General features: G+C 33.2%; 2 protein-coding genes across 4 annotated transcripts; one reads left to right on the forward strand and one right to left on the reverse strand.

Moving 5' to 3' along the window:
• The first annotated feature begins 313 nt into the window (after positions 1–313).
• On the forward strand, positions 314–4,372 carry LOC133197298 (ubiquitin-conjugating enzyme E2-17 kDa). 2 transcript variants are annotated; one of them, XM_061333259.1, is made up of 5 exons: positions 314–490; positions 604–684; positions 2,140–2,255; positions 2,490–2,578; positions 3,595–4,372. In XM_061333259.1, exons 1-5 carry the CDS (start codon positions 447–449, stop codon positions 3,733–3,735), a joined length of 471 nt encoding a protein of 156 aa, XP_061189243.1. In that variant the 5' UTR covers positions 314–446; the 3' UTR covers positions 3,736–4,372. The 2 variants fall into 2 exon arrangements, with proteins under 2 accessions (XP_061189243.1, XP_061189242.1); XM_061333258.1 differs by having other exon boundaries at positions 2,869–3,643.
• A 3,303-nt stretch (positions 4,373–7,675) lies between these two features.
• Positions 7,676–21,462, reverse strand: LOC133197290 (ufm1-specific protease 2-like). Of its 2 annotated transcripts, none has more exons than XM_061333252.1 (14): positions 21,415–21,462; positions 19,728–19,890; positions 19,141–19,232; positions 18,572–18,758; positions 18,233–18,456; positions 17,654–17,747; positions 17,282–17,433; positions 17,064–17,166; positions 16,439–16,585; positions 13,329–13,507; positions 11,049–11,147; positions 10,097–10,199; positions 8,977–9,101; positions 7,676–7,928 (listed from the first exon to the last, which is right to left on the reverse strand). In XM_061333252.1, the coding sequence occupies exons 1-14, from the start codon at positions 21,448–21,450 to the stop codon at positions 7,842–7,844; spliced, it is 1,791 nt and encodes a 596-aa protein (XP_061189236.1). In that variant the 5' UTR covers positions 21,451–21,462; the 3' UTR covers positions 7,676–7,841. The 2 variants fall into 2 exon arrangements, with proteins under 2 accessions (XP_061189236.1, XP_061189235.1); XM_061333251.1 differs by having other exon boundaries at positions 18,563–18,758.
• Positions 21,463–22,545: the final 1,083 nt, after the last annotated feature.

The following is a 22,545-nucleotide window of genomic DNA, read 5'->3' on the forward strand; positions in this document are numbered from 1 at the left end:
AATTATGACATATAAAATGTTTTAGTTACAATTGCAATTTGTTGTGAGGTCTAAAGGTAAAAGCTAAGGCATTTATAAATATTAAAATTATATGATAATGTCTATATTGAAGGCACATGTAAAGCTACAAACTAATGTTTTACTCTTGTGCAATATTTTTAATATATTTGTTTCTTAGTAGTGATAAAATCAATAGAAGAGAATGTTTAGGTTATGAAAGAAAATGTTGTTTTGGTCCAATCAGATTGGGGGCGAATATACCGAATGGATAAATCCGAGATATTCCGAACATCGTGAAAAATTCCGAAAGGCAAGGGTAGCCCGGATGTGAACGTCATAGAGAAAAAAAATCCCAGCCACAACAAAGATTGTGGCGAAAATTATACATCAAAAGTGCTCCAATTTCCTAACTGTGATAAACTTAATTTTGTCTGATTATTAAGAATATGACTACACCTGCCAGACGACGATTAATGAGAGATTTTAAGAGGTATATTGGGACATATTGGTAGTGTTTTGACTTCCTTACTGAACATTTTCCAAGATGGCCTCTGATGCTATTAATATGCGTCACTAATATATTTTTTCTATATTTTATTTAAGACTTCAAGAAGATCCTCCTGCTGGTGTTAGTGGTGCCCCGACAGAAAATAATATTATGCTATGGAATGCTGTGATATTTGGGTAAAAATTCACATAATTATCATCATAGTGCGCCTTTTGAGCTTTTCTTATGGTTTGTTGGGTACAAAAAATCCACTGAAAATCAAACGTAGTGAAAATATCATAAGGTTGGTATATGAACATAGTATAACTTTCAGGTGGAACATCCCTTTTTGGGAGAGCCATATAGGTCACTGACAGTGACAGTTTTACTGACCCACAATAAAATCTAAGGATCCACAACAAACTAAATTAACCAAATAAATGTCTATTCAGTATTGGTCAGAAATGTATTTTTGCCTCACTACACAGATGGTAATTGTAGTACGTTTTGTTTTAGTAGCCCGCTAAAATTTTATTTGCTAAATTTGCACATTTGCATATATAGGTGCTAAATGCAAAAAAAAAAAAAAAAAAACCCCATTGATCTGTCTGTTATTAAATACTGTAGCTTTTATCCTGTTCTGGTTTTTACTCAGACTCTTGCCTAAATCTGTAATTACTTATTTTACTGAAAGAAAAACTTCCTCTCGTTTGCAACAATATGGAACTCTTTGTCCACAAAAAAGTTCTATCAAAATTAATGGCATACCTTTGAGGAAGTAAAATGCCAAATTTTACATGCCCTAAAGAAACCCACTGTATGATATATTGCATAATAAAATGCTTGCTTTTTCAAATGTGATATCAATTTTTTGTGCAATACACTGCCTAAATCACCATATAGGTGGCAGACTTCTTTGACATACCCATTGAAGTAAAATTTAATACATTGTTGAAAGATTGGGTGACTATTGCAACTTAGATTAAAGTATTGAGTTTCTGGGGTGGTGTTAATGTAGTCATCAAACAAAACGTTTGTTAAGTCCAAACCCATGAAATGGTGGTTAGATCAAAACAGTGTTAGAAGAGGGCTTTTTTCTTAGACAGTGTTTGATTATTAGAGTCAACAAATCTAAATTAATGAGGAAGATGAACAGTAGTCATGCTCAAAAGGCCATTGAAACAATACAAATTGTAAGCAAAGCAAACACAGTCCTATAAAAAAAAAATCGGGAGGTGGGATTAGGTGCCAAGGAGGAGTAAGAAGCTCCTCTCAACCAGTCAAACCCACAGTGTGTTCTTTGTCATGATTGGGTAATTGGAGAAACCACAGAAATCATTCTGTAAAAGTACATTGTCCTAATTTTGATGTTCTCATAGTAATTTCCTCTAAATTAAAGGCATTTTTCCAATATAAGTTGAATGAAAAATGAGTTTTTTCTGAATTTGTATGACTGCATGTTGATTTTTAAGGGGGGGGGGGGGGGTAATTTATAGGTGACTAATGTACACAAAATTAACAGCATTCTTTCTCATTGTATTGATATAACTAAATCTTAAATGGTAAGAGATGGTAAATACTTGTATAAAAAACTGAGGGCATGCTTTTTTTTCTCTGTGGTTATATTGAAGTTTTTTTGTTTTGTTTTGTAGACCACATGATACCCCATTTGAAGATGGCACTTTCAAATTAACAATAGAATTTACAGAAGAATATCCAAATAAACCCCCAACAGTGCGATTTGTTTCAAAAATGTTTCATCCTAATGGTAAGTACACAATTTAAAATTCTTGGTCTTGTTCAAATGAAAACGGAGAATAAATTCATGTATCAATAATGTCCAGTGGAATTTAAATTGTGCTTCACATTCTGTGTGATATATCAATTATTGACTAAAGGTGGTTTTTATCAGTTTTATATATAGAATATCTCTGCATAAACAAAGATCTGGGAAAGATTTACATTAGTCATATATATAAACTGTATTGTCTTTACATTTTAGTTTATGCAGATGGAAGTATATGTCTAGATATATTACAAAATCGATGGAGTCCCACATATGATGCTTCTGCTATTTTAACTTCTATTCAAGTAAGTATATAAGCTTAGGAATTTATTTTTTCAGAGTTGAATCTTTAATGGCATATGAATATGTAAACCATTTTCTGTGGTTTATGAACAAGTTATTTTTTAACAAAAATTATAAGTAAAATTTGCATAAAACATTGCAGGATATATAATTAGAAGAAAAACTACAAAATTTGGAAGTCTGTAATAAAAAATTATCTTGTTTATACATGTAGTAATCTTTGTTTGGAGACTTCTTTGTTTTAAAAAATGCTAGCTCAAAAGGTAGCTGAAAAATGCCATTCTGTTTGTAGTCTCTTCTTCATGACCCAAATCCCAATAGCCCTGCTAATAATGAGGCGGCTCAGTTATATAGGGAAAATAGGCGAGAGTATGAGAAAAAAGTTCAGTGCATTGTACAGGAGAGCTGGAAAGATGATTCCGATGATGATGATGAAAATGACGATGATGGGGTTGATGATGAAGATGAGGAGATGAAGTCTTAGCAAACACCGATTCTTTACCTTACATTTGCATCCATACTTGTGTGAAAATTATTTCTTGTAATATCTTGTCAATTGTACTTTTTATTTATATTTACACAGATCATGTCAGTAATTGAATTCAGGACTGTAAATCTCATTTTTAGGAAGATTTGTATACTGTCGGTATATATATTTCAAATATTGTTGGGTTGTTTATTGCTAGCTTTTTCCCCTCATCATCATTATCATACCAAACACATCCTGCAACATTTTAACTTTTAATATCCGAGACTTGTGCATTTTTTATTGATGAACATTTTTGGATGGCAAGGAAGTTTATTGTCATCTGTGTGAAATGCTTTCTGTGCTACTAATTTATGCACTGATTTAATTTGAATTTGGGACTTTTTCATTGGAAGTAAATTTCTTTGTTTCATAATATTTAATGTTTTTGAAGTAGTTGTATTTTTCATGCATGTTGCTAGCTTGCAGGATGATTCCTACTTTATGCATTGTTTTTGTTTTCAATGTTATGATTTGCTCTGGATTTTTCAGTCCTTACTGGATGAACCTAACCCAAACAGTCCCGCAAATAATGTAGCAGCCCAGTTATATAAAGAAAATCGTCGTGAATATGAAAAAAGAGTAAAGGTTGTGGTTGAGGAAAGCTGGATTTATCATGGTGATATTGAATGAATATTGTGTGCGTGTTCACAGAATACCAAAACCTTTATGTTTTAGCTTTGTATTTTGTTACATGATATTGTTCAAAAAAGCAAACTTCAAGTGTTAATGGGGTAGAATGAGAAGTATGTAAAATTGGAGTTTGATATCCAGCTGAATTTCAAGTGAAAAATTGATTTTTAAAATAACTGGGAGACATTAACTATATATTCTTTTGATAACATTTTAATGAAAATTTCTAGCATACATGTATTCTATCACTGAATTTTATTTTATATGAAAGGCCAATTACATGTATAACCATTGTTTCTGAATATCTGTAGTTTTCAAAAATCTTGGTTTGTAAGTTTGAAATGTATACTGCTACTTAATCGTGATACCTAGAAAATCTGTGTTTGCTCGTAAGATGTCTTTCATGTGTCTATTAAGACAATACTATCATTGTCTGACATTAAATTGTATGTTTGGCCATCTCATAGATTTTTTACTGTCAAGGAAAGTAACTTGAATACAATGTATTGTTGAGATTGATTGTACTGAGCATCAAGTGTTCTTGCTGCACTTGTGTGTACCCTACAGGTGCATTTTTATGTGTAGATCAAAGTTTGTTGTTAAGTCATAAAGATGAAATATATTTGAAGAACAGTGATATTGTGTTATGTACTTCTTTACCTAGGATGCAATCTCCTGCACATTTATTTCTTGTACATGTGGCCGTTCATGTACATGTACTTTAGATCAATGAAGCAGATTATGATTGGGTCTGGGACATTTTGCTGGTGTACCCTTATGGAGGCTGTTAGTCATTTCAGTATCTAAAGCCAATCAGTATTTCTCTAATGTGTCTCTAAAGTGCTTTTCATATGTAAAACATCAATTTTCAATGATTGATAAAAGTGCCATTTTTAAAGAAGTACCAGTAATATAATTTTATTTAAGACAAAGTTGCACTGATAACTTGAAATATATTACTTTATTTTCAGTCATATCAGTATTTCTCCTATTTGTTTCAAGTAAATATACTACAAAGCTAAAAGAACTAAATACTGTATTGGAAGATTTTTGGTGCCATGTTTACAACTGGTACTATATATGAATGCAAATGCACGTACTATAACGTAAAAATAAAGGTCTAGAATTCACTTGCAGAAACTTTTTTCAACATTTCTTAAATTTTGAAGTACTTCTGTTCAAATGTCAATTAAATTTGTCTAAAAGTAGCATTGTCTCTTATCAATGGGAAATAATGGAGTAAACTTTTTGTAGGTATAGCTATTGAAAAGAATATCCGAAAATGCTTGATATTAATTTGAAAAAAAATTATGGAAGCTTTTTAATGAAGTATTTATTCAAACAAGGGTCCCCAGGTCCATGTTGTTAATCCACTGGTCCAGCCCAAGGCCTCAGTTTTGTAAACATAGAGAAAATCCACCCCAAGAATTATGTGAAAATTGATTCAATAGTTAGAGAAGCTGAAAATGAAAAAGTAAACATTGAGAATGTATATGGGTTTTGAACATGCATAATCGATGAAGGTGATGTGATACTTTTCATCCATGCATTTTTTCTTTAGGCATGTATGTCTTGATACTTTTCACTCGGACATGTCTCTAGCTGCAGAACTGTAGCTCGCTGGTCAAGAAAATTCGGACACACGTTTTCTGTCTGAATTTTCTCAACCAGAGAGCTACATTTCTGCATCTCAAACTCGATGGGATGCAGAAAAAACTGAGAGATATCCGAGAATTCAAGATATCACTTAAAGAATAAGTGGTTGGGACTTCCAGATCACTTTGACATGGTATTTGAGATATCTGTGTTCGAGATACCAAAGTTCAACTTTACTAATAATCATCAGTTGGTATCTCAAGATGTGATTTAGGAATTCTCTCAAAGGAATTTTATATAATAACATACTTCATTTGAACTTGAAAGCTCTGGAAGACAGTGATAGCAAAAGTCACCCAAGAGACAAAGTTATCCTATTTGGGCACAATCAAATCGGTAACCACAGATTCATGATATAGCTGAAATTTGGTTTGGATACCTTTTGTTGAAAGTGATAAAAATTTAAGTTTAACCCTGTCTAAAGGCATATTGACAGACTTGGTTGGGACACATAGCTAGACTTCAAATTCTTAAGTACATGAATTTCTTTGTAAATGACATATTAGCCAATCAGAATTCACATCATTTGCATGCTTTATGAATGACTTCAAACGAGTGGAAATGAAATAAATTTTAAAGAGAGTTTGTGCATGATTCTACAAGGAGTTGCTTGTACATGTACATTGTATATTAAAATGACTATAATTATGTTCCTGCTCTTTCTTGACCATTTGAAAAAAAAAAAATTAATATGCATGTGTAAAAAAAAAAATGTACAAGTGCCTCATACATCACACGTTTTATTGCCTAAATTACCTAATACATAAAACTCAATCATGTTTGGTGATAAACTTGAAGAATTGAAACACATCTACTTAAATCAAAGAGCAGACAAGTTGAAGTTAATTTTTTGAGGTGTTCTACATTTTGTGTTAAAGTTCATAAAAGTTGATATTTTACCTCCATATTGTATTTAGTTACACAATATACAGATTTATTATATTTTCAACAGTGAAATACTGTAATTTATTAATTAAACAAAAGTGATATTTTGTCATGGCATTGAATAAAAGTGATATTTTGTCACAATATTGAATAAAAGTGATATTTTGTCACAATATTGAATAAAAGTGATATTTTTTCATGGTGTGAAAAAATATCAAAATGATATTCTGTCACAGTGTGAAAGAATATCAGAAGTGCAGCAAAACTCTCAATTTTCCTTCCATTCCATTCATGAAGAGTGTTGTAAAAATACTCCCTTACAGGTCTGTTTTAAGATAGAGTAAGTAAACTATCTTGACAGTGACTATAAACTGCCAAAGTTTCTCCAAACATGTTGTTGAAAATGTTTTTTACAATGTTCTCAATCTCACAAACACTAAGCTCAACTATGACATCACAACCTATGACAATATGTTGCTAATAGACATAGGCAAAGGGAAAATGAAAGAAAATGTAATAAACAAGAAAGTCAATGTTTTGTAGATGCATATTGGATTTATTTTACTTGTGATGTTGGCTTCGCATTCTTGAACATATAAAAAAATCCCGTCTTACTCATGAAATAAATTTCCATAGCCAACTACAAAACATTGAATGTCCTCTCAATAGATCATTAAAGCTGAATATGCTTTCGTAAAAGGAATTTGTCAGCCATATTCAATTATTCACTCACTATATCTAAAGGCCCTATATAAAGCTGCTCACTTAGTCACTGTTCAGTGTAATCAGTCGTCACCGGTGTAGACGGACACATGCTACACAACACTCGTTGTACTTCTTCTAATGCAGGGAGAGTAAGATACCGAAGAAACGTACAACAGTTGCACAGGGCAGTGCAGTGTACAAACAAATACAAATACACCTAATGGCACTAAAATGTAAACAAAGGTAACGCAAGATAACCACGTGTCACCACTCCACGCCGATACCTGTGACAATATAGCAGTCAGGTGTAACGAATGCGAAGGGTATACTCCGGTGCTGATATCGTAGATAGTATAATAGAATATGGCGTACATCTATTTACAAGTTGTGTTCAGCTTTAATATGCTGCCCATTCACAAATTGTATGATACTACAACAGTTAACAAATGCCAGAATAATTTCTGATTCTAGTGACTCATCTTTGTTTATTGTTTATTTTTTAAAATAATGAATTAAAATCATTGCACCATTATTTCTGGAATAATAAACAGTTCACTTGTCCGTACAAATGTTCTTATTCACTGCTTCCAATCCAGTTAAAATTGCAGAGTGTTTGTTCCTAATTTTTGAGTGAAAATCCAACCTCTCTGGCTTGGAAAAACATATGTGTAATAGAAAACAACACACAATGGTAGAAGTTCCATACTTAAGAAGTTCAATACTTTAATACACAATTTGTAAACTTTCTTGGTTCCCTGTTCCTTTTAGCAATCCATTGAAAAGTATGGGCTGTGTTCAGCTTGGTCAACAAAGTTGGCTACATGTATTTTTGAATTACTTGTTTGATATGTTTCATTGTTTTAGATAACCTTGGGCCTTTGAGGTAGACACATGTTGTAATGAGCTGTCTTGTCCCAGAAATCCATCCCTTTCCAACCACACCAGCCCTGATAAAATCAGCAGAAAACTTGGTTTACAAAATTCTTTTGCTAAAAAATTATTGCAAATAAAAATTTCTAGATATTGAAATATGTTCTTTACTGCAACAGCTATTTTTTTTTTTTTACAGAAGAACAAAAAGACATGTTTGTAAAACATTGATGGCCTTGTATCAGAGCTCAAAGCCAAGGTTTAAAGTTTTTTAAATGTAGGTCAAACTCAAAGGTCAAGAGGTCTAAAATATTAGTACCCAAATAAAGGTCTTCTCATAAGGAATATACATGCCAAATATAAAAGCCCATATCACCAATCATCCAGGGCTAAAATTTTCTTACTCCAAGGTCAGGGTCATTAGGTAAAAAATATTGGTACTCAAAGAAAGGTCTTGTCACAAGGATTGCACAAGTGAAATGTGAAAGCCCTAGCACTAACCGTTCAAAATTTATAGGCAGGGTTAAAAGTTTTTCAAATGTAGGTCAACTCCAGGGTCATGGGTTCAAAAATGTTGATAACCAAAGAAAGGTCTTTTCACAAGAAACACACATTCGAAATATGAAAGGCCTTGCACCAACCATTCAAAGGTTATAGGCAAGGTTAAAGTTTTTCATCAGTAGGTCAAACTCCAAGGTCAAGGTAGAAACATAAAAATTGTGGGTACCCAAAGAAAGGTCTTGTCATGGAAAACACATATAAAATATAACAGCCCTAGCAGCAACCATTCAAAAGTTATTGCCAAGGTTAGTTTGGTAAAATTTTGCAAAAGTAGGTCAAACTACAAGGTCAAAAGGTCATATATGTTGGTTCTCAAAAAGAAAGGTCACAAGGATACACATGTGAAATATATTAGGCACCAACCATTTCAAAGTTATGAGCATGGTTAAAAGTTTTTGCGAACACAAACAGATGGACAGACCAAAAACTATTTGAATCTTCCATTACGGGGGTATAAAAATGACATCAGTACACTTCATATATACCAGATTTATACTTTTGCTCAAGTTCTATTCATCCATTAATTTACTGGGTATACATATGTTACAATTTTCAGCTGTTTACCTTGTCCAAAATGACTTTTAAATCCTCTGCTCCAGTGTAGTGAGGGTCAAGTATTAGGAATTTGACATCCCCTGTCACCTCATTAAAGTCTACACCTAGAATTGTGTGTGCCAATACTCCTCCACCTGTAAAACATCAAAAACTTCAAAACTTGTCAGGTAGGATTCTTTCAATGCCCTTTATTCAATAATCATTCCAATAACAGCATGTCAGTTCACTTGATTGAGCATGAAAAAACTTCATCAATCGATTTTCATATTACTCATTGACATGAAATGAATACTATTTTGCATATGAAACAGAAATCCTAGCAATACCACTAACAGTGCAGACAAATCATATTGAATGATTGTGTATGAGTATGCTGTAAACAACACTTACAAGAGGTCAGTCAAAACCTATTTTATATCAAATGTCTCATTGTAACTGATATAGTGAACTCCTGCATGTTTTTCCCTTTAAACATTATATAGGAGGAAAGAACCTTCTAAAGATTTAGATTTATTACTATAATTTTGATAAATACTTCAAAGTAATTAGTGTTTCTTTAATTGGATATGGAGAACATCAATTAAAATATATCAAATAACCAGTTTTAGCTTTAAATGCAAATGAGCACCTATATACTAGAAACAGCGTTTCTTGTAAATTTTCTTATATTACCTCCACCTGGTCAATTCACAATATGACGTCTTGACTGATCATGTGTTGCGGCTTACTATGTACAAATGCCGTCCTTGTAAACAACCATTCAATGTGATTGGTCAGTTTTATCAGTAGTATTGTTGGGTTCTGTGTTTCATATGCAATTATGCATTTCATAGAACCAAACATCCATTGAATCGATGAGAATTTATGGTAATCAATTTATGAAATTTTAGCACGCTTGATGTAGGGAACTGACACGCTGTTATTGGAATGACACTAATCAGGAGATACATGTAACTGATGACTGCGATACTATTCAGAAGCTACCTGATGACTGCAATAAACTTGTTAAGATTGATACAACCACACACTGGGAGAAAGTATCTTTTCAATATTTACTGGTATTACTGGTACCGGTACATGTACTTGTGTATCAGTACATGTATTATATTGTACAGAGAAAAACGCATACCTATCATTATAGGAGTTCCCTGAACCTGGAAGTGCTGTGCCAATTCTCTCCCCTTCGTTGCTAGTTCACTTCCCTCACTAACAAAGACAATGCGAGATGTAACCTGAAGAAAATATTTAAGTAACATTGACTGAATATTAACATAAGCATTTTGCATATTTTGATTAGGTAATGTAGATAAATATGGTTGATGTATAACAAAAATAATTTCTTAAAAAAACTTTCATTAATTTTGACACTACATTGAGATAAAATGTGTTATATGACTATGTTGGCTATCAAAGGTTTCAAGAATGTGATTTTTTTATCATGTATATTGTAGACTTCAATGGCTAAAAGGGACATCCTTCTGAAATAAAGATAACACTTGCTGCAGGACCAAGTTTTCTTTTTCTTTTTGCATGATACCTGTTTTAATTCTACTGATTCCTAAATTAATTTCTTTGAAAGGTTTGATCAATTCATTGATTGTGGTTTTACAAATGTACGTCTCTTGTGAGATTTTTTTCACTCATATGAGATTTCACCAGATACTGGTTTACGGCTTCAACTGTAGATCTTCACTTGACACTCAGGGCCATTGAGCAGTGAAGGTTCTTTAGCATGCCAGTGCCAGCTGTGTGATATGGGGCTTCAGTTTTTAAGGTCCCATCCAAAAGTCCCACAACTTCCACTTCAATGGTACTGAAGGCTAAGCCAAGAAACAGCTACCATCTATTTTTTAAAGACTTAGATTTGTCACAGCCAGGGCATGAACCCACAACCTTCTTACTTCAGAGCAAGCTCTATACAGACTGAGCTCCAGTGAAAGTTTCTGTGAAAAGTATTCTACCCATACTCATGCATTCTATACTTCACATTCTAAAAAAACAATACCCAATGTTCAATAATTACTGCAGAGTTAGATAAAAAGTGCAAATTTCTTGATCAGAATGAGAAACTAGATACTGACCCCAATTAAATGGTCAAGACAGTAGCTGACCTCCATAGAACCAATCCATTGCCGAGATCCCACAAACTTTGGCTCCTTATCCCCCACATCAACTAATGCCTGATATTTAAATAAAATAAATTATAAAACAAGAGGCCCAAGGGCCTTAACGGTCACCTGAGTATAATACAACAATTTAGAAGTTAAATACACTGATAGATGAAGCTTTGTTGCCCTAAAGCAAGAGAAGTAGGAAGATCAGGATCAACAAAATAATTAGTCTAGTATTCAGTATCAACTCATAAATTAAGTTCAATCTGTCCCCCACTTAACACTATCACCATGCAGACTATTAACAAACTATTAGTGCTTCTGTACTATTTTTAAACCCATATTAAAACCTCTAGCATTGACCTCTCTTATGGTCTTTGAAGAACTTTTAATAAGATAAGTTATTTTTGTCTCATTTTTATTTATCTATTACTTACAGGTCTACCTGATTATTAAAACTAAGAAAGTACTTTTTGAATTATACAATAAACATTCTTGCATAATTATCTTATTCTATTAACCTTTCAAATACATTATTTACAGTGATTAATTATCAAAGGTGAATGGAAAAGGGGAATAACTTCTCTCAGTAGAATACAAATTAATAGAGCCCTGCCCAGGACCAGAATGCTTAGACAAATGGTCCAGATGTTCAAAAATCTGGTAGGAATACGCTTACTTATATCATTTAAACTTTTACTCAGTTTGCTTCCGATATGCCCAGAAGCAGAGAAGAATTTCACAGGTACAATGCATTTTCACTACAGATTCAACAAAGCCTTACCCTAACACCAGAACCCAAGACCAAGGGTCAAGAAATTTACAAATTTGGAAGAGTTACCCTCATCATCATAACTATGGATTTTAAAGAATTTAAACTTTTCTACTATATTATCAAAAGCCCCCCCCCCCCCCCCCCCTCGTTATGCCAGAACCCCTGACCCTAGGACCACAAGATTTAAAAATTCTGTTCGAAGCTCCCATTTTCATCATAGCTAAGCAATTTATTTATCAGCTCAACACTAAGGAGCAGACAGGGTTAATCAATGATTAATTAATAGAATTAATGATTTTTCAGTATATAATCAATAGAGCCCCCCCCCCCCCCCCCCTCAAGAACCCCAAAAACTGAGGCCAAATATTCAAAAATTTTAAGAGGCATCTTTGCCTATCATAATTATGCACTTACATGTAGTTTGTTTAAATAATCTCCAGTAGCAGAGAAGAAGATTTTCAAAGAATCAATGCATTTTCACTATATAATCAATAGAGCCCCGCCCTAACACCAGAACCCCTGACCCTGGGTCCATGAAATTCAAAATTTTGGTAGAAGCACTCTTGCTCATCATAACTATGTACTTAGGTACTTTATTTAATATTCAGGAGCAGAGAAGAAGATTTTCAAAGAATTAATGCATTTTCATTATATAATCAATAGAGCCCCGCCCTTACACCAGAACCCCTGACCCTGGGGCCATGAATTTCACAATTTTGGAAGAGGCACTCTTGCTCATCATAACTATGTACTTAGTTACTTTATTTAATACCCAGGAGCAGAGAAGAAGATTTTCAAAGAATTAATGCATTTTCACTATATAATCAATACAGCCCCGCCCTAACACCAGAACCCCTGACCCTGGGGCCATGAATTTCACAATTTTGGAAGAGGCACTCTTGCTCTTCATAACTATGTACTTAGTTACTTTATTCAATATCCAGGAGCAGAGAAGAAGATTTTCAAAGAAATAATGCACTTTCACTATATGATCTATATAGCCCCATCCTGGGGCCAGAACCCCTGACCCTGGGGCCATGAATTTCACAATTTTGGTAGAGGGCTCAATGCTTATTACAATGATGCCAACAGTTTGACTGCTTGATGTACAGGAGTAAAGAACAAGATTTTTAAAGATTGCATTATTTTTGGTGGTTTTAGCCCCACCCCTCAGGCCCCAGGGGGGCAGGGACCATGAAATTCACAATTTTTGTTCCCCTTCACCCATAGATGCTATATGCCAAATTTGGTTGAAATTGGTTGAGCGGTTTCAGAGAAGAAGCTGAAAATGTTCAAAAGTTAACGCACATCGCACGATGCATGACCCACGACGACGGACAAAAACGGATAGCAATAGGTCACCTGAGTGACTCAGGTGACCTAAAAAGAACAAAATAAACACACCTTATTTTGTTTCATTATACATAATGAAGAATATTACTCAATCTATAAGTACTTGTAAATAGAATGCATACCTGCTGTATCTCTCGGTGAGTTGGAATAGGTTTATCTGTGTAACCTTGAAATCGGAACCAAGAGACTAGGGTTTGGAGAGATCTATAGGCACAGCCCCACATGTTGTCATCAAAGCGATCCTGCATGTAATGGTGATAGCTGTATAGACCTTGAACCAAAGACTGCTGTCCACCCTTCACTATAATAAATCATCAAATAAAGTGCCCCGCCACAGCATGATACGCCTATCAAATATTATGCCGCAAAACAGGCATGGGCATTAATTGACTTGTCTTATCCCCCCCAGATTCTTTATTTTTTTTAATTCATTAAAATTTATTTTGAAATTTAATTACAATTTAGCTAAGCTAGTGCTGCCTAATAAAACATCAAAATATTAATCATTATATTGTTTTTTTATTAGATTGTAAAACTTAATGGATTGCAACCATCTTTCATATTTGTGAGACATGATGCTCTGAAATCTGTTTGTTGATATTTAAAAAAAAAAAATTAAATAAAAATATCATATTAAACAATATCAAATTAGTCTTAACAACTTAATCTATACCAAATTAATTTTGAAAGTGCCATCAAGTGACATAATTTGCTATCAACTACAATTAAGAAAGAGACCAGCAGTTCTGCCTAATTCCCAAAGGATACAGATAAGAGCTGCTTGATCAGAGATGCTCTAACAGAAGTGATTGAGACAGCTAGCCTTCCTACATTGAACACATTAATTAATCTTTAACTGGATGCATGTCCACTCATTACTCCCAAGGGACGAATGGATCTGCACTTTCTGCTTTGTAGTAACAACAAAAATGCATAGTTATGTCATTCTGTTGAAAACAAATATTTTTTTTTAAATTTGTTACAAAGATTTATAAAATGAAAAAAAAAGTATAATCTTGTTGCAACATTTTTAATAAGTCTACTGCATGACTCTTAGATTTGTAGATACTATCTACCATAAAGCATTTTTTTAATACTTTGTGATTTTTTTGAATTTTAATGACTGGTTTTAAGCTGCAATTCATATGGACACACTGAATCCAATATACATCCCCCCCCCCCCCCCCCGGTATAATTAGTTTTAATTATATTATAAAATATCAATTTAGTTTTAATTATATTATACTCAAATTAGTTTTGATTACTTTATACCAAATTTATTTTGAAAGTTAAGGGGCTAGTTAACAAAAAAGCAATAAGACACAAGCAATAAGAGGCTGATTCCTCTGCCCAATTCCCAAGAGATTAAGATAACATCTGCTTAATCAGAGATGCTCTACCAGTTATCTCCTCACACTAAACTCATTAATTTCTCCCTAATTTGACATGCAATTTTCTGTTATCAAAATTCTCCTTGACCAGTCGCTTGATAATTACACCCATGGGGAGAGGTGGAATTTCTCTTATAACATTACATTTGTTATAGATTGCTGCAAAGTATATCATGAAAAAAATAAGTATTTTCTTGATTTAACATTGTTTTAATAAGGATACTGCAATACTCTTACATTTTTTGGGATGGTGTGATTTAAAAGTTAAAAGACGTAGTTTTTAAAAAATTTCACTTAAATTAAAGGTCACAGTGACCTTGAAATAGGTCGCAACACACCTTCTACCTAAGATGCATAAATTGGCCAAGTTTGATGATTCTAAGTCCAATAGTTTTCTAGTTATGAGCCGGACAGGATTTTTCCATATTTGGCCATAGCATCTGAATTAAAGGTCAGAGCGACCTACTTTTAATGCACGACACACCTTCTACCCAAGATGCATCAGCTGACAAAGTTTGATAACTCTAGGCCTAATAGTATTAAAGTTATGAGCCGGACACGAAAAAGCTAACAGACGGACGGACGGACGGACATGAACGCTATAACATAATACGTCCCGTCTTAAGACGGGCGTATAAAAAGAATACTGTAGACGTGGATATTTACAAGTGTTGTTAATTACTGGTAAGCATATTAGTACTAAGCACATTATGAGTGGGGTTATTTCCATTATACTATTTATACAGTATTGCTAAAACAGAATCAAACATGTATAAAGGCATTGGAGATATTTACATAAAATCTTTATTATTGCGCATTTTGCATTAATTACCCCCATGCATAATTTCCACATTCAGATTAATGGTATAGTAATAGTGGCCACTTAGTATGAAAAAATCTTTTTTTGCTACCGAGTAGCTAGTTTTACAAACTAAAAAAGTGCCCATGACAGAGCTAGCTTTTCTGTGCTGCTTTGCGAGAACAAAAAATTAAGTCTTACAATTAAGAACTATATACCAAATCAATGAATACTTGAGAATACCACAGACCAAACAAGGGTTAACATAAACTAGAAAACTGACCAGTTAGCAAGGGCCCCGCCAAGGGGTAGAAATACAGGGGTGCAGCTTACGGAATGAGAATTTTACTTGATTACAAAAATTTTAAAATATATGAAGAAGAATAAGCAACTGTATACATATAAGATTTCAAGATTTCTAAATATCTAAAGACCCGTAAATAGTATCCTTGCATTTACATAAGGCAGTAAAATAAATCATGTCTTTATTCTTATAATAACTCAATTAAATGTAAAATACTGAAGGCTGGCATTTAGTTCAACAAAAATATATTGAAACCACTCCCTTGGCATAAGCTTTCTTTGTGCCTACTATGATTTATAAATTTTTTTCACACAAAATTAGTGACTATAGCTGTCTTTTTTTAACAATCTTGATCAGTAGAAAAACTCAGGAAACTACCTGAAGACAAAACCTATCATCTAACCAAACTAAAACGTCTCTTTTTGGATTCATGTACAGTTTACATAAATAGCCCCCACCCCCATTGACACATTTAATACAAGAAGGCAAAATGAATAGAAATACAGTATACAGGAAATTGAGCCCTCATTTTAGTTTTGCTCCTTTTGCCCTTGTTGCAAGAGGGAGAATTTAAAACAGGGCCAATAAAAGGGGACAGCATCATCTCTTAACCACAACTATGTTTGGGTAAATTTAAGACTAGCAACATTGTTTTCAGGCATAGAAGGGAAAAAATAACCCTTTACACAGTATATTTATAAGTCTCATGCTCATGATAATTACTGGTATGACACATACTAGGCTGAGTGGTGATGTATTGATGAGGGTTAATGAGATAGCCATATTGCATAATGTCCTCTGGGAAGAGGTATACGTTTCCTCTTCTGAACAATGGTCTTGAAGGGGACAGACAAAACAAGGAATGTAATTCTCGACGTTTGCTTTCTGAAAGTAAAACACATTAAAAAGAGTTAATAGATGAGGTAAAAAAAAGTACAAATGGTGTACGGAAAACCTAAATTTACATAAAACTAAAACCAAGATATCCTGTTGTAACTGTTGAGACAACGTGGGTCTGATAAGCCAGTAATCAGAGTCATAACAACTCTTTACTCCATAAATCTCCATCAACCGAACACTGTCCAGTAGGTATATTCTCTAGTCTTTTTTATGAAATGTTATCAAGATTATGAGGAATTAAGAATTTACAAACTCTGCACACAAATGAACAGGATAATAAACAGACAGATTAGGCACTTAGATTTCCGAGGCTCAATAAGGAACAGATAGTGGGCTTTATAACCCAGTAAATCAAGGAAGGAAGTCATGTGACTTCTATTCTTGGATTAAGTGGAGATGAACAGGTACACAGGTAAAGGTGAAAGTCCATGAACTTATACATGTACTGATATTAAATATATACCTAACTTTTCCTCTGACTTCTCTTCAGGGTAGATCACTGTTATAATTGCTGAGGATTTCCAAGGTTGGAAATGAAATGGTTGTACTTTTGGTAGAGTCTCACCCTGTAATAAAATAATTAGCTCCAAAGGATGTTCAATGAAGAAATGCTTGCCCTCTTAATTTTCAAATTTATTAGATAATAGATTTAACCATACAAATTTACACTTGGTTACGTACCTCAATGTTCTTCAAGAGACAGTCTTGCATTGCTCTGAGCTGATTACAAAGTGCTGTTGTCATATATTCTCCTAAGGTCATCACCTGCATATCTGGGGTCACCTGACAGCACACATCGATAGGAAGTGTCAAGGTCACAGCCCTGAATTTCTCTGAATGTAAAATTTCTCAACTGCATTAATTTAATGATTTATATTATGTACCAATGATACACAGCAACTCAAATGAGCATTGAACAGCATTTTACACTTTATCAAAATGTTTATATTATCTATATAAATTTTGAAATGAGAACTTTTTTTTTCTAACAAAGACAGCTTCGATTCCAAGCTGGTTAAATGAGAAAGGAAGCAGAAATATTTTCATAAGTACCTAAGCTGTGTTGAATAATTGGGGCACAAAGAGGTACATCACAAGTCTCCTTAGTAACAGTTACATTCTGCAGCAAATCACAAAGCAAAGTTCCCTGAAAAAAAGTTCCTCTTGTTACAGACACTGAAAATTAGTAAAAGTTAGTATTCAATGCCGAAAAGAGTAACACCTTATGTTGTTCCTGTTTGCTTTGTCTTAACTTAGGAAGCAAAGTAGTACACAAATCTTTTTTATAATGAACAGGATTCAGCACTCAATAAAATGTATCAGGTACTTTAGATCTTATACAGTGATCCTTAGCATTGCAGAGTCAACTAACATGATATATGACTGTCAATTACTGTGTGACTGAGTTTCAAACTCACAGAATCAATAAATCAAAATATTTCCATACAACAGATTTATAATACTCATTAAAAAATTCCTAAAATTGAATAAAACTATATGTATAATTCTCCACTCATAAAAAGAGATTCCTTCATTAAACTTTATAACTTTTAAGAAATGACTAGAAAAAACTGAACGAGACCTTATGTCATGATTTCAATAGAATTTGTAAAATTGCTACTGAAACTGAACCTCTAATTGTGATTTGGAGTGTTTCTGCTTCCCCTGTACAAATTCATCTTGGTCTGCATTGGATAGCTGAAGTAAACTGGAGCACACAGCCTCCATTGGTAACCCTACTACTTGTGTACAGCTAAAAACCACAGCAGTGCCCTGCACTCTATATACGGTGGATGCTGATGATATGGTATTGCACAAATTCTCTATCACAGATAACAACTCATTCTTCAGGGAACCTTTTGAAAGATGAAATATACGCAATCAAAATTCAGAATACCTACCGGTATTTCTATTAAAGAAAATGACATGATGGATGACATGTATGTATATAAAAAAAGGCACAATACAAACCTTTTTGACTATCTATCCTTACTGAGAGTGTAAATGAACATTTCAGTCGGACTTTGACAAAAGGAGGGTCATTTTCTTTAACAATAACTGTAGGTCTCTGTATACTGTTTACATCATATGACAAGAATATATTTTCTTCTGACAAATTGCTGTCATTGTTTAGTTTAACACATATCACTAGTCCATTCTATAAATTTGAAAAGAAGAAAAAAACATGATTTTTAAAAAATAAGACATAAATATGACAAATTGCAGCTAAAATCTCGATATTTTAATACTTCTAATTTTGGTCAATCTAATTAAAATTAGATGTTCCGAATCCGCTACCGTTTCGTCTGAGAAGCGGTAGCGGATTCGGAACATCTAATTTTAATTAGATTGAATTTTGGTCAACCATAATGAACTGTGTAACAGAAAGAGACATTAGATTTCAATATATTTCATGGCATCTACAAGAGGCCTGTAAATATAATTCACATGTTATACATTATCTCCTTTGAAGACAACTCTCCTGCAGCTACTATAATAAACAGACCTTTGGCAAAATTATTAATGCAAAATAATATTACCTGGTGTTTTATAGAATATTTTTTGACTTGACTGGCAATTTTGTCAACTTTTAGAGAAGTATTTTCCAAAAATATTCCACATATCTGCAATCCTGTGAAAAAAAAAAAACATTTAGAGTGGTATATGTGCAAATTTATACATAAAATATTTAGAAGCCTTGGGGGAGGTATTGAAATTGAATACTGTATACAGGGTTATTTTTGCCCCATGTTATTTTCGCCCTTTCACACTTGCAAACAAGTTTGCCCCAATTTAAATTTGCCCAGTTATAGTTTTGTTTAAGAAATAATACTGTATTCCTTTAATTCGCCCCGTTTTAAATTCGCCCAATTGAGGGTCAGGCGAAAATAAAACGGGGGCGAAAATTTCCCTGTATACAGTAATAATTGATTCAAAATTTTCCACTTCCAGGTATCATCTTTAATCACTTTATGACCTATGACAAAATATTTTTATGTTTGCCTTAAGTAAAATTTTACTAAAATTGTCCTTGATAATTTTACAGTATTAGAATTTTTAGATAGATATTAAAGTTCACTCTTTTTTTTTTCATGACCCTATGACATTCACTTGTATAGTCACTTACCACCAGACAGATATTGTGAGACAGATTCCTTCAGGACTGAGAACTGTAAAGGACTGGAATCCTTAAGGTGGCAGCACCCTGTTACATGCCAACCATCCTTTGTTTCTTGACCCAGCAACACACCAAAGTAAGGAACATTCTCTTTACTGTTGACAGATAAAGTCTGAAATAATGTAACTCTTTGTCAGGTATAAGGTTTTATATATAGGTATATAAGCAGGCCTCTCTGTTGTTTAAAGTTACATAACGATTAACGAGTCAAAATCTTATAAGATATCTGTATCATTAAAGCGAAAGATTTATGAAAATTATGAGTACAGAGAAGATATGACAACTAAAATGCACTGTAAAGCAAGAAAAGACTGCACAATATACGGTAAGTGCCGGAAAAACTAACTATCTTTTTTTGAAGATTGTATACAAATTTTTGGTCTACAGACATTTATATTTTAGTATTCAAGACCATGTAAACTTCTTTAACTTTTCTGTGCATGCGTACAAGTTTATTGACTAAGTTCGAGGACAGCATTTGTTTTGTCTGACCCAAGAGCCAAACTGTTTGGCTAAGGCCAATGACAGACCCTTAAACCGAGTCCGTAGGACATTATCATTTTAATGATTAGAACATTCTATCTAACTCCTAAGGTAGCTAATTCACCTTAAAATTTACTTGTGACTCTTTTGTTTGAGCGCTTCGTTAATTTTCAGGAATGGAGAGTTGCAAATTACATTGAAAACAGTATTTGCTATGTTCAAATTCTCCTTTCTGTGCCTCTACCAAAGAAAGAACTTAGAAAATTTCATTAACTAAAGTTTATTTTCATATTAAGAAAAAATCATACAGGTACCGCTGAGAATTGATCCCGGTACTCTCAGCATGATAGCCTGACACTCAGCTCACTACGCTATCGAATCTGTTGACAAACGATGAGTTTAAATTACTTTATAACACTTTACTCACCTTACTCTCTCTCTCTATATATATATTAAATACTACTAATATGTTTAATATATATTTACTGTGTATCTTTTATATATTTTTTTATTATATATTAAATAACAATAATTACAAGCATTTAAAACAGTGGATTTTAAGTGGGGTAATGTACTCGTAGCACTCCATTCCTTAAAATTAATGGGCCTCGGCTCCATTACTTTTAAGGAATGGAGCTCTACTCGTACATTAACCCTAACATATTGACCCCAAACAGCAATGATTGAATAATGTTAATAATTGGAATAAACAACAATTAATTTTGTAACCATCTTTTACTTCTTCTGGACTGGTTGGCTTTTACAACATTCTTTCTACTGCCAGTACTGGCTTCTCACGATGCACACATGTAGATGATCAGTGATGGTTACAAATTGGTCTTCAACTATTTATTACGCAGGGGAATGTCACATCCATCAGTATTCCTACTTAATGACTACTTCTACGCTATAAAGGAGGAGGAATCAAAACACGAAAATCTATTATGTAGGAGCAAAAAGTAGGAAGACGGATAGATCGAAACGAGCCCGTGTTCCATATGGGGGTACCGTTCCATATGGTATATTTGGCAATGCATTTCAGACTGAAACTCATACATATAATTTGTCGTTGTGTTGTGCAATTATTAGATTGGATTTTTAAAAAATCTCCCCTATTGAAATGTTTTTCTGCAAGAAAACCCAAAAAACTTACCTCTATCACAGCGTTGTTGATGTGTACAGATGCCATGTCTGTACTTTCACTTTCCAATCTTTATTACTTGTTAACTTGTACGACAAACAACTCTACAACTTTCGAGTAAGTAAGTCTTGTGATTAGTTTATACATTTACTTGTACTTACATAATTAAACCCTAAGAACACCTGTTCTCCAACTTTCTTTAATTACAGAGTAAATAAATTATATACATTGCACTGATTAGACATACCTTACGGATTTTTATGTTAAAGAAAAATCTTAATTTTTTTTAAACAACTCGTAAAAATGCTAAAAATTTACAAGATCAGGAAACTCAGATGAAACGATATGAACTGTTAACATTAATACTTTTGTGTATCTTGATATTTTCGAAGCTGCACACTGAACAGACAGTTTTAATTAAAAAGTCCCTGTATTCAGTGCTTTAAATTACTCAGACTGAGTATTTCAAGTATTCTTAGCATTTAATTTGGCCCAAGATCAATTGATTTAATATTTTATCTGCAAGTAATTTTCTCGTCTAAATAAGCAGCAGAGTTTTGTTCATCAATACTTCATTGTCCTTGAATAAAAGTGGCCTTAGTTGAAAATAGAATACAGGCAGATAAACTCAATATTTACCGTCAAAATTTGTTGTTTATACCATATCATTTTCTCAATGTCCCCCAAGGCATTTTTCATGAGCGTGCAGAGGTTTGTTTTTTTACTTTGGTATCAGAAAGTGTATCCCCCCTTTTAGAAATTGATCTCCGGTTTTATACATCAAGTTACTAGATTCCTGGGAATCAAGCGTTGACTCGGATTGACAAACTTGTTTATTTTTTATTTATTTATTTTTTTTTTTTTTTGATAAGACATGTTGAATATTCAGGGAGAGTGAATGACCCCACCAATTCATATACATGGTGATTCAACACTAAAAATTCTTTTAATTTTCAATATATATATATTTTGCATTAATACTATGGATGTTGGGATATTGACCCTAAAGTAAGTCACAGTGACCTGCATTTTGCATTTTATCATCATTCATCGCGAAATCTTTATATAGAGGCCTATCATATCTATTGAACTATGAATATTTCATTTAAAGAAATAGAACAAACATTGTGCACAATGAAAAGT

This window comes from Saccostrea echinata, unplaced genomic scaffold (assembly GCF_033153115.1).
Source record: "Saccostrea echinata isolate AGI-Se365-2 ecotype Australia unplaced genomic scaffold, CSIRO_AGI_Sech_v1 ptg000030l, whole genome shotgun sequence".
In the NCBI taxonomy this organism is placed as follows: Eukaryota; Metazoa; Mollusca; class Bivalvia; order Ostreida; family Ostreidae; genus Saccostrea; species Saccostrea echinata.

Bases quoted from the DNA above. Each gene is read 5' to 3' on its own strand.
- LOC133197290 (XM_061333251.1), bottom strand. From the start codon at position 21,450: ATGGCATCTGTACACATCAACAACGCTGTGATAGAG. The intron at 19,891-21,414 runs GTAAGTTTTTTG...ACATTATTTCAG, and splicing joins TCAACAACGCTGTGATAGAG to ACTTTATCTGTCAACAGTAA. The intron at 16,586-17,063 runs GTATATATTTAA...TTTTACTTTCAG, and splicing joins GAAGTCAGAGGAAAAGTTAG to AAAGCAAACGTCGAGAATTA.
- LOC133197298 (XM_061333258.1), top strand. From the start codon at position 447: ATGACTACACCTGCCAGACGACGATTAATGAGAGATTTTAAGAG. The intron at 491-603 runs GTATATTGGGAC...ATTTTATTTAAG, and splicing joins TTAATGAGAGATTTTAAGAG to ACTTCAAGAAGATCCTCCTG. The intron at 2,579-2,868 runs GTAAGTATATAA...TTCTGTTTGTAG, and splicing joins CTATTTTAACTTCTATTCAA to TCTCTTCTTCATGACCCAAA.